The sequence below is a fragment of the Silurus meridionalis genome, chromosome 1, assembly GCF_014805685.1.
Source record: "Silurus meridionalis isolate SWU-2019-XX chromosome 1, ASM1480568v1, whole genome shotgun sequence".
NCBI lineage: Eukaryota > Metazoa > Chordata > Actinopteri > Siluriformes > Siluridae > Silurus > Silurus meridionalis.
Genome location: NC_060884.1, coordinates 9,366,071 through 9,382,453, shown reverse-complemented (window position 1 = coordinate 9,382,453; position 16,383 = coordinate 9,366,071). Strand labels below are relative to the sequence as shown.

The 16,383-nt window shown below is 37.6% G+C and overlaps 1 protein-coding gene across 1 annotated transcript in view; it reads right to left on the bottom strand.

Annotated features, from left to right (window-relative positions):
- Positions 1-15,184, bottom strand: part of LOC124393121 (charged multivesicular body protein 4b) — a 43,968-nt gene extending 28,784 nt beyond the window's left edge. The window contains exon 1 of the mRNA XM_046860486.1: positions 14,825-15,184. Coding sequence (XP_046716442.1) covers positions 14,825-15,008 — 184 coding nt within the window. The 5' untranslated portion in view covers positions 15,009-15,184. The remainder of the gene's footprint in view (positions 1-14,824) is intronic.
- Positions 15,185-16,383: the final 1,199 nt, after the last annotated feature.

Here is a 16,383-nt window from a genome sequence, read left to right as displayed (position 1 = left end):
CAGTAGCAGTGCAGGAACTTCAGACTGCATTTCAGGCATTGCAATACACATTATTGAGTCTAAAATTGGTTTTAAATACACAGAAAACAAAGTTTATGGTCTTCTCAAAAGCTCGAGCACAGCTACTCGACAATTGTGGCATTTTGTCATTAGATGGGAAATCAATTGAAAGAGTGTCTTCATACAAGTACTTGGGGATATGGATAGATGATAAGCTTTCCTTCAATGAACATATTACTGCTTTAGTTAAGAAACTTAAAGTCAAGCTCGGCTTCTATTACAGAAACAAATCTTGCTTTACTTTTAGTGCTAGGAAGAAACTTGTGGAAGCTACTTTTCTGCCTGTAATTGATTATGGAGATATATTGTACATGCATGCTGCATTTTCCATCCTGCGTCATGTAGATTCAGTTTACCATGCATCACTACGATTCATAACAAATACAAAGTCCCTTACCCATCACTGCATTCTTTATGATTTAGTTGGTTGGACATCACTTAAAATTCGTAGACAACAGCACTGGTATATCTTTATTTATAAAGCTATACTTGGCAAATTTCCAGTGTACCTCTGTAACCTCCTCTCTGTTTGCTCTGGTACCTATCAGCTACGCTCCTCAAAGTGGTTGCTTTTTAATGTGCCACGAGTTACAACCGAATTGGGAAAAACTGCCTTTTCTTATTTAGCACCTTGGGGGTGGAATAATCTACAAAAAGAGCTAAAGTTAGAAACCCTTATGTCCTTAAATGAATTTAAAACTACTATAAAGAGTGTTGTGATGGAGACATGTTCTTGTTTTTCTTAAGAGTCTCATTGTGTTTTATATTTTTATTTTTAATATTTTGTATTTCTTTTATTGTGAAAATGTACTTTGGTGTTTGTTATGTATGCATTTGTTGTGATTTGGCTGCTACCTTGGCCAGGTCTCTCTTGTAAAAGAGATTCTGAATCTCAATGGGACCTCCTGGTTAAATAAAGGTATAATAATAAGGGTAACGCAAAAAATCTGATAGTTTGCGAGAAGCCGCAAGTGACTTGAAAGTTTGGGGTAACATTTCAAAACAGAGTTTGTACTAATAAATTACATACAAATGTTTGAAAACCTTTAATTATTTTGTTATTCGTTTAAAGTAGTAAATAAAACATTTATGACAGGTAAATAAAAATTTTTGTTGAGTTTACACTACAGTACAGTCAAACCAACTTATCTCGACCTCGGTTAACTCGCCAACCCTATTAAGTCGACATTTTTGAAGTGGAACCGGCAAATTCTCGCTTTGTCTAAACATTTTTTTAATCGGTTATGTCGATTCTTTTATGTCGACGGACCCTAATATCTCGATCCGCATGACCAATCGCCGCTTTTGCCACGTCACCATCTTACTACCGTATTTTCGCATATAAGACGCGTCTTATAGAAAGTTTTACATACCCCTCGCCCAGGGTGCATCTTATTTACGCAAAAATACGGTAGTGAGACGCCACTGTGCAGCTGCAGAAAAACTTGCGGAAGTGGCGGAAAAATCAAGCCTTACAGATGTAGGATACTTTTCAGAGCTGTGTCAGAGTGAAATTACTCGAGAATTTAATTTTGACACTGGTTAGCTTTTTGTAAAAACTACAACGAACTACACCCCGCACATTGTGTGTGATTTTGTGAGTGATCTTTGTGTTTGCAATGTTGGAGAATATAATAAAGGTTTGTTTTGAGAATCGACGGTGGTTTGTATTGTATACTGGTAAATCTCTGCTGTTAGTTGGTGTACATATGCCTTTTGTTGTTAACAAACGCATGTACATTTTTATAGCATGCCTTCATCAAACAAATCGCGGCAACGCTGTTGTGTAAAAAAACCTCCAAAAACACATGCATGTACATTCTCATTTATTAACGCACATGATGTACATAAAGAAATTTCAAGCACGTTAATATATTGCTGCCATATTGGTTTTCGTTTATCTAGATCATCGGTTATCTTGACGCTTTTTGGCGTCCCCTAGGCAACATAACCGGGTTCCACTGTACATGTACAATTCACATCAAAAGGAGCCAAATTGCGCAATTAATAAAATTTGTGCCGTTAAAATAAGTTTGCATTTTATATATATATATATATATATATATATATATATATATATATATATATATATATATATATATGTGTGTGTGTGTGTGTGTGTGTGTATATATACACAGTGAGGAAAATAAGTATTTGAACACCATGCTATTTTGCAAGTTCTCCCACTTAGAAATCATGGAGGGGTCTGAAATTGTCATCGTAGGTGCATGTCCACTGTGAGAGACATAATCTAAAAAATATTTGGTACAGTAGCCTTTGTTTGCAATTACAGAGGTCAAACATTTCCTGTAGTTTTTCACCAGGTTTGCACACACTGCAGGAGGTATTTTGGCCCACTCCTCCACACAGATCTTCTCTAGATCAGTCAGGTTTCTGGCCTGTCGCTCAGAAACACGGAGTTTGAGCTCCCCCCCCTAAAGATTCTCTATTGGGTTTAGGTCTGGAGACTGGCTAGGCCACACCAGAACCTTGATATGCTTCTTACAGAGCCACTCCTTGGTTATCCTGGCTGTGTGCTTCAGGTCATTGTCATGTTGGAAGACCCAGCCTCGACCCATCTTCAATGCTCTAAATGAGGGAAGGAGGTTGTTCCCCAAAATCTCACAATACATGGCCCCGGTCACCCTCTCCTTAATACAGTGCAGTTGCCCTGTCCCATGTGCAGAAAAGCACCCCCAAAGCATGATGCTACCACCCCCATGCTTCACAGTAGGGATAGTGTTCTTGGGATGGTACTCATCTTTCTTCTTCCTCCAAACACGTTAAGTGGAATTATGACCCAAAAGTTCTATTTTGGTCTCATCAGACCACATGACTTTCTCCCATGACTCCTCTGGATCATCCAAATGGTCATTGGCAAACTTAAGACGTGACTGTACATGTGCTGGTTTAAGCAGGGGAACCTTCCGTGCCATCTATGATTTCAAACCATGACGTCTTAGTGTATTACCAACAGTAACCTTGGAAACGGTGGTCCCAGCTCTTTTCAGGTCATTGACCAGCTCCTCCCGTGTAGTTCTGGGCTGATTTCTCCTTCCTTAGGATCATTGAGACCCCACGAGGTGAGATCTTGCATTGAGCCCCAGTCCGAGGGAGATTGACAGTCATGTTTAGCTTCTTCCATTTTCTAATGATTGCTCCAACAGTGGACCTTTTTTTACCAAGCTGCTTGGCAATTTCCCCGTAGCCCTTTCCAGCCTTGCGGAGGTGTACAATTTTGTCTCTAGTGTCTTTTGACAGCTCTTTGGTCTTGGCCATGTTAGTAGTTGGATTCTTACTGATTGTATAGGGTTGACAGGTGTCTTTATGCAGCTAATGACCTCAAACAGGTGCATCTAATTTAGGATAATAAATGTAGTGGAGGTGGACATTTTAAAGGCAGACTAACAGGTCTTTGAGGGTCAGAATTCTAGCTGATAGACAGGTGTTCAAATACTTATTTGCAGCTGTATCATACAAATAAATAGTTAAAAAATCATATATTGTGATTTCTGGATTTTTTTTTTTAGATTATGTCTCTCACAGTGGACATGCACCTACAAAGACAATTTCAGACCCCTCCATGATTTCTAAGTGGGAGAACTTGCAAAATAGCAGGGTGTTCAAATTCCTTTTTTCCTCACTGTATACACACACACACACACACACACACACACACACACACCTCCACCGATACCCATTTATTAACATTTTTTGCCCTGTTTTTAGCAGTATTAATACAGGTACATAAATAATAACGTATATAATTGTTATGCAGCGTAATGAGCGGAGGCAAAGCCGGAGCACAGTTCGCTTTGGTTTAACAAAAACATGGAGAGTTTAACACAAAAACACACACACACACGGCAGTCCATAGAATCCCGACAAACGAGAGAGAGATATCCGAACGCACGGGAGGAAAAAGGTAATCTGGGGTGCGCTTTGGAGAGAAAGCACAGCCGTGGAGAGCGCGTGGAGTCCGGAAAGGAAGAAATGCATAGGAATACGTGTGACAGGGAAAACACAGACAAACATGCACCAAACACCTTCACATACCAACAATAACCGACAAGGAGTGTGGATGAATGAGGGGTTTATATAGGAGCTGGGGATGAGTGAATAATGAGCCCCAGGTGTGCATTATTGAAGCCGGGGGCTTCAGAGAAAGTGGAGGTTTTGACAGCCGCCGAAGGGGACGTGGCAGGTGGATTTCTGAGAATAATACAGTAAAAAGTATGAATTAAAAACATTACAAAACTAACAAAAAAAAATGCTCCACGTGGGTCGGGGTAAAAATAAGTGGGCATTTGGTCATTCAGCGGGCGCAAATTTCGGTCGAAAAACTTTCGCTAAGCGAAAAGGTCGATGTCCAAGCCGGTCGATAAGCGGAGTATATATACACACACACACGAATAAATAAATACATAAATGAAAAAATAAGTGGTGTAACGGTACAGAACATTTTTAAAAAAGTACAATACATGACGTTTACTGTTACACCCCTAATATACAACATCTCACAAGTACACCCCTCACATTTCAGCAACCATTTTAGAATATGTTATCAAGGGACAATATTATAGAAATGAAAATTGGATATATTTTAGAGTAGTTAATGTGCAGCTTGTATAGCAGTACAGATTCACTGTCTTCTAAAAGGCTATCTTCAAGCGACAGATGAAGGCCTCTCTTCCTGAAACACTTCAACTAACAGTTTTCAAATTTGCGTTGTTAAAAAAAAAAAAAAAAAACATTTCTCAACTGAATTGTAGGCTGATTTAAGTTGTAATCTATCTTACCAGTGTAGATTTATTCATTAATAGAGACTCAAAGCGCTTTTGGACGTTGCTCTGGACAAGGGCATCTGCTAAATGCCACAAATGTAAATGTAAACACTAAGTGATAACAGCTGTATGTCGTTTAACCATGCAAAGCCACAAGTCCTATTCATAATTTTCATGGTTTTGTCTGCTTGGCAAAACCAATCTTGGAATCTTGTATTAGAGCAGTTAAAATTTGGTGCTTTGAGAACAATTCTCTCATTCTGACCACAGAATGTTCAACATGGCACCTCATGGCAAAGAAAACTGAGGATTTAAAATTTAGAATTGTTACTCTTAACAAAGACGGCCTGAATATAAGAAGAACTGTAACACCCCAAAACTGAGTAACAGTACAGTGGCCAAACAGAGGTTTACTAAGACAGGTTCCACTCGGAAAAGGCCTTGTAAGTAAGGCCTCGTGCTGTGCGTCAAGTGCGGAAGATGGCTTAAAAAAAAACAGACGCAAGAGTGCTGCTAGCATTGCTTCAGGAATATGCTTTCCAAGCCCGGATAAATGGGGAGTGTTGTGTTAGGAAGGGCATCCAGCGTAAAACATTTGCCAATTCAAATAGGTGGATCACAAATCAGAAATTCATTCTGGATTGGTCGAGACCCGGGTTACCAACGACCGCCACAGGTATCGTTAGCCAACAGGGTACCGGTGGAAATTGGGCTCCTGTTGGCCGAAGAAAAGAAAGAGGAGGAAGACATCTACAGAGACAGCAGGAAAAGGAGAAGTGGAGGAGAGTGGAGGTTAGAGTGGTTACTTTAAATGTTGGTACTATGACTGGTAAAGAGAGAGAGATAGCTGATATGATGGAGAGGAGAAAGGTAGATGTGTTGTGTGTACAGGAGACCAAGTGGAAAGGGAGTAAGGCCAGGAACAGTGGAGGGGGGTTTAAACTGATCTATCATGGTGTAGAAGGAAAGAGAAATGGTGTAGGGGTGATTCTGAAGGAAGAGTACAGTAAGAGTGTAGTGGAGGTGAAAAGAGTTTCTGACAGAGTGATGAACATGAAGCAGGAAGTTGAAGGGGTGATGATAAATGTTACCAGTGCTTATGCTCCACAAGTGGGTTGTGAGATGGAGGAGAAGGAAAAATTCTGGAGTGAATTAGATTAAGTGATAAAAGGTGTACCTATACTGTAAAAAAGCCAACTTACTAAAAGTTATCTAAATAAAATTTAAAAAGTAAACTGAACTAAAATATTTTTATTTGAAATGCTCAAAAATAATACTTAGTTTATTCAACAAATATGTTGCTTCAATGTTAAACTGTACAATACTAAAAATTTGAGACTTCAACTGCGGGGGTTCCTAAAAGGGCAGCATCGCGCCATATCAATCCACTTGTTTCTGTCACAGGTAAGTGTCAATCATTTTCATAATCGAATAACTTATATTTTTTATTTAATATGTGATGTGCTACTAAGCTAACTCCCTAATCTCTTTTACCAGTGTATTGTTGATGTGAAGAAGCGTGCCGGTTCAAAGCAGTCCAGCATTTCTGCCGAATCATACGTAAGATATGTATTAATCATTTTTTAATTATCATCTAATTAACGTCATAATTTTTGATGTGTAAGCTTTGATGTGGGTGTTTTATCTATTTTAATTTAGCTGCTTGTTACTGATTCGGTGCGGTTAGGTTAGCTTTGTACCTCATTTAGAGTTTTGAATGCTTGGATTTGAAACAAATAGCGAATTCAAACGAGTCATTTGTTTATTGGAAAAAAAAATCCACAAGTAATGCAATGAGAGTTCAACGTGACGTTTGCTAGTCATATGCATTTGCAACACAAGGAATATAACTTTGGGTACTGTCTATCCGGATGCCTGTCAGCACTGTTTAAACGTTGCGCACATCATATTCTAAATAGTTTTTGACAGTGGAAAAAACTGTGACACGCTTGAACTTGATGCTTGAGTTGTCATTTGAATAACAAGAACATCGCGTGATATTCAGACAATTTTCATTAATTGAGACGTTTTTTAATCAGTTACCTCGACTAAACGGCTAATAAATTGGATTGTTTCGTTGGCTATCCAGACCAACATAGCTCAAGACAGTTATTACATTGAAAAAGTGTGAAATTGCTGAAACAAATGTTTTTGCAAATTAGTAGTTGACTAATGAAAGAAAAATATGGTAATATGTAAAGTAATGCAATGCAAATATTGTAAATTTTCAAATTCTGATATAGAGGTCTTGGTAAAGCATTACAGGCTTCATCATGGACGAGGTCACAAAGGGGCAAACTGGCCCTGCCTATACTCAGATTGTGTCTGCTCATTAAGGACATCGGGTGCTTTAAATCACATTTATCACGCAGCCACACCTCCAGAACTATTAGGCAAGTCAATGTAAAATTCAAATGTGAGCTGTGTAAGTTTGAAACTGTTTGCAGTGAAAGCGAGTTTTTTTACACATCTTCGAGGACATCTACAGAGTCATGAAATTGTACAGTGTCCTTTTTCTGGCTGAGTATACAACCAAAAAGCTGACAAATTTTAACTCTCACAAGAGTAGGAATCACAAAACTAACACAACAAAAGATAAGAAATTCAGTCAGTACTGTAACTAAGAACCTTTATACTGTTACAGACTTTGATGACAGTCATGATGATGTTGAGCAGCCCTCACAATCTGTTCTGCAGGCAACTAAATTTGGTTGTGAGTGTGTGGATATTGAAACTCTACAGCACAAACTGGCCTCTCTGTTTTTGAAAATGCAAACAGTCTTGCATGTATCTAAGAGTGCCATTCATAGCATTATTGAAGAAATTCATGATTTTCCTGTTGTAAATACAATATATTGTACAAGTCTCTTGCTGTTGAAAGCATCAAAAATATTTTTGTCAAACACAAAATTGACAGATGCTTGTATCCTCCAGGAAATTAGCAGTGCTATTTTTGAGACCAATCCTCTTCTCCTGACTACAAAAGAAAAAGGTCGTTTATCTACAGAACACAGAAGGAACTTGTATTTCAAAGAGCACTTCTCTATAATTGAGCCAACAGAGTATCTCTATGACAAACACACAAAAATCACTTTATATATGTCTTTATATCATGTCTTGGAATGCCTACTTGGTCATAAAGATATTTTGGATAAGATTGTGTTCAGTGGAGAGTCTACTCCTGGACATTTTGAGTCTTTCCAAGATGGTTCTTACTTCAAACAGAACAGACTTCTATGTGACAAAGACCTTGCAATATCTCTGGGACTGTATGTGGATGAATTTAAAGTTTGCAATCCCTTGGGCACTTCAAGAAAAATTCACAAGATGGTTGCCGTTTATTGGGTCATTCTAAACTTGCCTCCCAAATTTCGTTCTAGTCTTCATTACATTCAGCTTGCTGTCCTTGGTAAGAGTGATGATGTGCGGCACTTTTGATATGATACATTTCTTAATCCATTGCTAAAAGATGTAAAGTGTTTGGAGCAAACAGGAGTTTTTGTCAATACATAAAATGAACAATCTTTTGCGTATGTGCTGATAATCTAGGCACCCATAGCTTGGCAGGTTTTCAAGAAAGCTTTAATTCAGACAATTTTTGTAGATTTTGCATGATCAGAAAACATGAAGTCAAGTCTGGTCAGACTGAGATGAGTGATTTCAAGTTAAGAATTGTAGAAGAACACGATTCCTTTGTGCAGAAAGTGCAGACAGATATAAGTGTGCCACATGTAAGTGGTGTGAAAGGGGAATGTGCACTAAGCAAACACTTTTTTTTTTCATCCTGTCACAGGTTTCCCACCTGATGCATTACATGACTTTTTGGAAGGTGTTGTACCTATTGAGTTGTCTTTGTGCCTGAAAGATTTTATTTCAAAAGGAAACATTTCATTTGATGAGCTCAATAACCACATTAACTCATTCCCGTACAAAGATTCAGACAGGGTTAACAAGCCAAAGGTATTAACTAAGTTATGTTTCTTCAAGGGTACTGTAGGTGGAAACGCACAGGAAAACTGGACATTTTTACATTTGTTACCTCTGATAATTGGTCAGAAAATCCCTGAAAATCTTGGGAGATTCTAATGGACCTGAAAGTCATAACTGAGATGGTTCTATCTTCAAAGCCTTCAAAAGGAGTCTTTGTGCACCATGGAGAGCAAAATAATACATCACCAAAACTTACTCACTGAAACTTTTCCAAACTTTTCTTTACGTCCAAAACATCATTTCATTAACCATTACCCACATTTGATTCGTTGTTTTGGACCATTGGTGTCACTATGGACAATGCGCTTCGAGTTGAAGCACAGTTACTTTAAAAAAAAAGTAGTCCATGACACTCAAAACTTCAAGAATGTTCTACTGACACTTTCTACAAAGCATGAACAAATGATGGCTTACTATATGGATGGTGAGGACCTTTTTAAACAAACGGTATTTGTAGAGAAAGCAAAGGTTTTCACAGTTGCTTCCCTGGAAGCATCAATTAGAACCGTGACTGAGAGAAGTTATCCAAACACAAGTCAAGTGTCTCTATCCTGTGATATTCATTTGCATGGTGTTCGATATAGAGCTGCCATTATTATCTCTGCAGGACAATGTAGTGGCTTGCCAGAATTTTTCTAAATATTAAACTATGTGGTGACCTCCCGAAAAGTGTCATTCCTTTGCACAAAACTGTCAGCCTGGTATCTTGAGCATTTCAGATCATTTGAGATAAAGGAAAGCAGTTTTAGTAACATTTATGTTCTTGATCCTGACATGCTGAATAACTTTCATCCATTAACAGCATAAAACGTTGGTCTGAAAGGGCTTGTGACTCCAAAAGTGTTTTTAACTCATTAGGGGTTGATAACAGTAAACAATTTTGTCTGTATTCTTGTTCAGACGTGAAATGTTTTCCTCTCAATAGATTATCTTTTCTAATGTCAATCCACAGATGTTATGATAATGAATGTATTCTTGTACATCAATGATTACTTCTTTTTTTATTTTGGGTTGGGTGTTCTGAACAGAGTATGTTGTTGCGTGTTCACATTTCCCCTACCAACATCAGGAGGGTTGAGCTTCCTCAAAAGCCCTAGTCAGTGGACCAATTGAAGTCTTTTTCTCCTTCAAAAGATACAAATATAACATGAAAAGTTCTCACTACAATTTGAAGACACAGACTTTAACAATGAACATTGTAACTTGAATAATATCAAAGAGCTACCAACAGAGAAGGCAACATTACGTCTTCTGTGGGAAGAGGTATCTCCTCCACAGCACACTGAAGATTTTAATTCAGTGTCTTCTCTTGATACAGCAAGCCTGTCAAGCTGTCAAAGTAGTGATCGAAGCCCTGAATCGTCTGTGTTAAGAAACCTAAGAAGCGCTGAACAGTGGCTATCCACTTTTAACATACCTACTTTACCTCTCGATGTCGAACTCAGGCTGCGTAAAGCCAATGAGGTTTACCAGAAGACAAAGAAGCCACTGAATGTCCCAAGAGATATGAAGTCTCAGATTCTGGACAAGATTGCGCAGGCCATTTTTGAAATCAAAGCCTACCCTGATGCCTATGAGATCCACTCGGTTACCTCTGCTCTAGTAGAGAAACACCCTTGCCTTACAGAACCTGGCAAACGCACAGGTTGGGATGGATGGGTGATGGGTATAAAGTTTAAGCTTGGTAATTATCGGTCCAAACTAAGGGAAGCTGGTTGTTCTGAAGTTAGTGTTAACCGTAAAAGAAAATCTTGTGAGGGTATGACAGAACGGGCCTTCATGAAAAAGCCTAAAAGTAAAGGTAAATTTTTTGCCTAGCCATCCTGAAGGCCAGACAGAAGATTCACTTGAAAAGGAGAGACTTGCTATGATTGATGAAAAATCATAGCAAGTCCAGCTAAAGAGAAGAGTGCATAAGAGAGGACCCAGGACACTGGATGATCTAGAAAGATTGTGCAAAGAAGAATGGTCAAAAATCCCTCTTCTTGTGAAATGTTATAGGAGGAGATTAAGTGCTGTCTTGTTGGCAAAAGGAGGTTGTACAAAGTATTAACATCAGGGGTGCCAATAATTGTGGCACACATGATTTCAAGTTTTTTTTTTTTTTTCTAAATGTGATTTTTTTTTTACCACCAAAGTTATGTACTTAAATGAAAGGTTGGATTTTTCTCTTTTTTTGCATTTGGGTTCTATGTTGTTTTAAAAAAAAAGGAGAATTTTTAGAAGTCCACGACCACATCTTAAACAGGGGTGCCAATAATTGTGGAGGGCACTGTAATTGCATTTGTTCCCCACTGTAAAGGCATTGTGCAATTAATCAAAAATTATCCTTTTTACTCTCAATTTGAGATTCCTGTGTTTAATCCATAAGACTTATGAGGTCGTAAAGCAACTGCACCCTTTGGCAACTTTCTTCTTTTGTTCTTTTGAGGTCAGTGATATTGTCACTTAACGAAAAAGAGCAGCTCTTGAGGGACTGCCACTTGTTCTGCGTGAAAATCCGGCTTTCTTGCTCAAGATGTGTCTGGCAAGTTGCCCTTTTCAAACTTTATTTCTAATTTGGTAGCACGCTTAGCATTCATTTTGTTTGCACATTATAAAAATAATAAATCTGCAAGCACCACCATTGCACGGGCACTAATAACAATTAATAATTACGTTTACATGTCAATTAATGCCCCCTCCTATCATTTAATCTCCTAGGACACTGACCCTGAAGAACACAGCACCAGAGGGGTAAAGATCGGAGTCCTCACTGTGGTTGAAGATGATGTTGGCACTCCTGTTTCACTGGCCACTGTGATAAACCGTGCAATAATCCTGGAAGAGGCCATTGTTCTACAGGATATTCCAGATCTGCCAGAAAGCTTTGCTTACTTGTTCTCTTGTATGCACTCAATATGGAATACCCAAAAGAACTGAAATATACTTTTGAATTCATTCAGAAAATCTTCATGGATCTTGGCGGTACCTGCTCTGCGAGAGTCCAGTCACTAAAATTAAAACTGTTGTAGTTGACAATTTTGCAGATGTCACTGAAGCTATGGCAAATGGGCCAATGATTGTTGCAATTATACTTTAGTAATTAAGTATTTAAAAAAAACATTCTTCTTTATAACAATGTATCATTCGATTCAAACTTTGCAGCCTTGAGGAATACTGGAATAAGTTTTGAGTTGAGGTTTTTTTTTTTTTATCTGGCTGTACTGGTACAAGCTAACTATTTTTTTCTGATACACTGTTACATATCATACTGTACTTTATCAAGTGTTTAGGTTTATTCAGATGCAGTGTTAATGTATTCTCAATGTTGATTTGCCAAAATAATACAAAATGCTATATACAACACTTGAACCTTGAACCTTTGAGGTTTACTCTGATGCTTTTATTAATGTCTGTTTTAGATTTTTATGTACTTTAGTAATCAGTTGAATAAAAATACTTTATACACTGTTTGACTGGAGTGTGGTTAGAGATTTTGCTCAGATGCTTTTACTTTTGTCTGTTTTGGGTTTTTAGACAAAATATTACTTGGTTTTTGGAAGCTCATCTTTCATTTTGTGTTAAAACAAACAATGTTGTAGTTTTTTTTACAGTTTACAAAGTATTTCAATGATGTTTGATAACATTTGTAGTTTTGTACAAACATGCCTAATGCAGAAGACATGTATGTCATATGGCAGACTTTGTAATGTTGTGTTTTGGAAAACTATTTAAAAAAATGGAGAGGGAGAGAAATTTGTTGTGGTTTATTAAATTTTAAATATGAAAATAATTATGAATACATAATGGATCAATCTGTCCTAATTGCATTCAGCAAACAAAAAATATTTTGTTTTGTTATTTGTTAGGTAAACTTGACAATATGTTGTGAGAACTAAGGATCTTAACAAAATTCTTTGAGTCGCATGGTCTTCAGACCCTGTTTGTTCAGTTAACTCATAAAAGTGCTTGTGATAGGTTGCTTTATAATTTTAAGTTAACTCAACTTTTTTTTTTTTTTTTTTACAGTGTAGCAATGAACGCTTGGTGATCGGGCAGACTTTAATGGGCATGTAGGTGATGAGGAGGTGATGGGTAGGTATGGCTCTAAGGAGAGGAATGTGGAAGGGCAGATAGTGGTAGATTTTGCTAAAGATGGAAAGTCAGTGGTAAATAATTATTTAAGAAGGAGGATCATAGGGTGACGTACAAGAGTGGAGGAAGGTGCACACAGGTGGACTATGTTTTATGTAGGAGATGCAACCTATGATATGTAGAAGATGCAACCTATGTTTATGTAGAAGATGCAACAGATAGCTAGACAGCATCAGATGGTGGTCTGTAGGATGGCTTTGGAGGGGAGGAAGAAGAGGAGGAGAAAAGGGAGAAGAGGGAAATGAGTTTATTAGAGGGACAGCGCATGTAGGACGTTTTGGAGTCAAGGTGAGGGAGGCTCGATTGAGATGGTTTGGACATGTGCAGAGGAGGGACATGGGGTATATCGGTAGGAGAATGCTGAGGATGGAGCCACCCGGAAGGAGGAAAAAAGGAAGGCCATGTAGGAGGTTTATGGATGTGGTGAGGGAAGGTTTGAAAGAGGCAGATGTAGAGGACGAATGTTGTTATCGATTAGTTGGGCTGCTCAAATTACGACTTAGCGTGACGGCAAGATAACAGCCACTTTAAAACACATTGTTGTCATGGATGAAGACAAAACATCAGCACAACAAGCAAAAACTATTTATCCTCATTATGTGAAAATGCCATAGTTTAATTAAGTGCCAAGAAAAAAAAAAATCAGCAAATAACAGCAGCAGTAAAAGATAATATTTTAGTCATTGTTGTGATAGAGAATGCGTATGCATTTGTACACCAATGCATATTTTTTATTTCTTTTTAAGACAGTTAGCTTGCTGCATTTCTCCATTCTCCTATTCTCTTTTTATAGCATTTGGCTACTACAACAGTTAACGTATCTGTTTTCAAATGTGATTTACTACATTCAAATGCCTGTTTTAAATGTTTCTATAATTAATGTATGCATATTTCATGTCATTATTATACAAAATTAAATTAATTAAATTTTAGATGCTTATATTTCAAGCAAAAATGTGTGTATGATTTATAAAGCATGGTTGTAAACACAATTTACACTTTACACATACTCAAATACTTTTTGTTCCAGGAAAGAAACAACCCAGCATGAGAAATCGCCCATGCACTCCTCAACAAGCAATCACTTTAAGCTTCAAAATTAAAGATCGTTAAACTAAATATTTGGCGTTTGCATTTTAAAGTACACTTTTATACATGATTGCCCAGAATTAGGGTTTGATATATTTATAATAAGAAAAACATTTCATTTTTAAAAACCGATTAATCTTTGAAAAATAATCCTCTGATTAATCGATTATCAAAATAAACATTAGTAGCAGCCCTAGACACAACCAACAAAAAAGTGGGAAAATTGTCAAACTTTTTTGGAAAGAAAAAAATGGAAAAAAACAACAAAGGCAGGAAAATCGGTAAATTTTCATGTAGAATGCAAACAAGAAATGCTCAACTAACTGTTATTTGGATTAAGACTTAATTTGTGCGTACCTAAAATTTACTGGTCTGCCAGAAGTTTGGAAACTGACCAAAAATTTGGAATGGAATAATTGGGTTTTAATGTGTTTTCCATACAGGGGATCTCGGTTCATAAATGGGGAAGAATTAAGTAAAATAAAATGCTCTCGCGTGACAAAAGAATTTAAGGGAAGACTGATAACACATTTGAATTGACCATGAGTAACTAACCTAGCTAATTTCGTATCTAGTCATCCCGTCATAAATAAACTTACTAATAAATAATATACTAAAACGATAGCTTTTACAGGTGTATGACATAATGTTAAGTTAATGTATCGTTCACATTCACATATCTAGCCATCCAATATTAGTAGGCTAGCTTGTGTAGCTCATACTGTAGTAGACCTTTAAACTGAAAGGTTAAACTGAAACCTCACCTCTTTTGTTCTTTGTGCCATTTCGCTTTGCCGTAAGTAGTTCTTGTTCGATCTTTTTTTCCAAAAATTCTTGTTTCTTCGTCAACATCTCCTCTGTATCTCGAAGTCGCTGTATAGCTTCTTGAGGACTAGGAGCTTTCCCTCCTTTGCCACTGCTACCAAACAATTTCCCAAACAAAGACATCTTGGCTTTTAACGACAGACAGAAAAACAATGTGTAAAATACTCGTGTGATAAAAAAAAATCTCCTGGCCAGTATATAAAAAAAACGCAATCAAGTTAAACAAGCACCCCAGGCCCCGTGAAAACAAGCACCCACAGGCCCTGTGAAAACACAAGGTCACGTGGAATGACGTAACTGAATGGGGCCGAGCTTTTCGTCAGGGTCGCTGCAACTAAGCGATCTGCCTCCCCGGTTTGAACCATAAATCACATATTTTATATATATATATATATATATATATATATATATATATATATATATATATATATATATATATATATATATATATAATATAATATAATATATAATATATATATATATATATATATATATATATATATATAGTGAGGAAAATGAGTATCTAAACACCCTGCTATTTTCTTTTTTCTTTTCTTTTGCTAGTTCTCCCACTTAGAAATCATGGAGGGGTCTGAAATTGTCATCGTAGGTGCATGTCCACTGTGAGAGACATAATCTAAAAATAAAAAAAAATTCCAGAAATCACAATGTATGATTTTTTTACTATTTATTTGTATGATACAGCTGCAAATAAGTATTTGAACACCTGAGAAAGTCAATGTTAATATTTAGTACAGTAGCCTTTGTTTGCATTTACAGAGGTCAAATGTTTCCTGTAGTTTTTCACCAGGTTTGCACACACTGCAGGAGGGATTTTGGCCCACTCCTCCACACAGATCTTCTCTAGATCAGTCAGGTTTCTGGCCTGTCGCTGAGAAACACAGAGTTTGAGCTCCCTCCAAAGATTCTCTATTGGGTTTAGGACTGGAGACTGGCTAGGCCACGCCAGAACCTTGATATGCTTCTTACAGAGCCACTCCTTGGTTATCCTGGCTGTGTGCTTGGTCATTGTCATGTTGGAAGACCCAGCCTCGACCCATCTTCAATGCTCTAACTGAGGGAAGGAGGTTGTTCCCCAAAATCTCGCAATACATGGCCCTGGTCATCCTCTCCTTAATACAGTGCAGTCGCCCTGTCTCATGTGCAGAAAAACACCCCCAAAGCATGATGCTACCACCCCCATGCTTCACAGTAGGGATGGTGTTCTTGGGATGGTACTCATCATTCTTCTTCCTCCAAACACGTTTAGTGGAATTATGACCCAAAAGTTCTATTTTGGTCTCATCTGACCACATGACTTTCTCCCATGACTCCTCTGGATCATCCAAATGGTCATTGGCAAACTTAAGACGTGACTGTACATGTGCTGGTTTAAGCAGGGGAACCTTCCGTGCCATGCATGATTTCAAACCATGACGTCTTAGTGTATTACCAACAGTAACCTTGGAAATGGTGATCCCAGCTCTTTTCAGGTCAT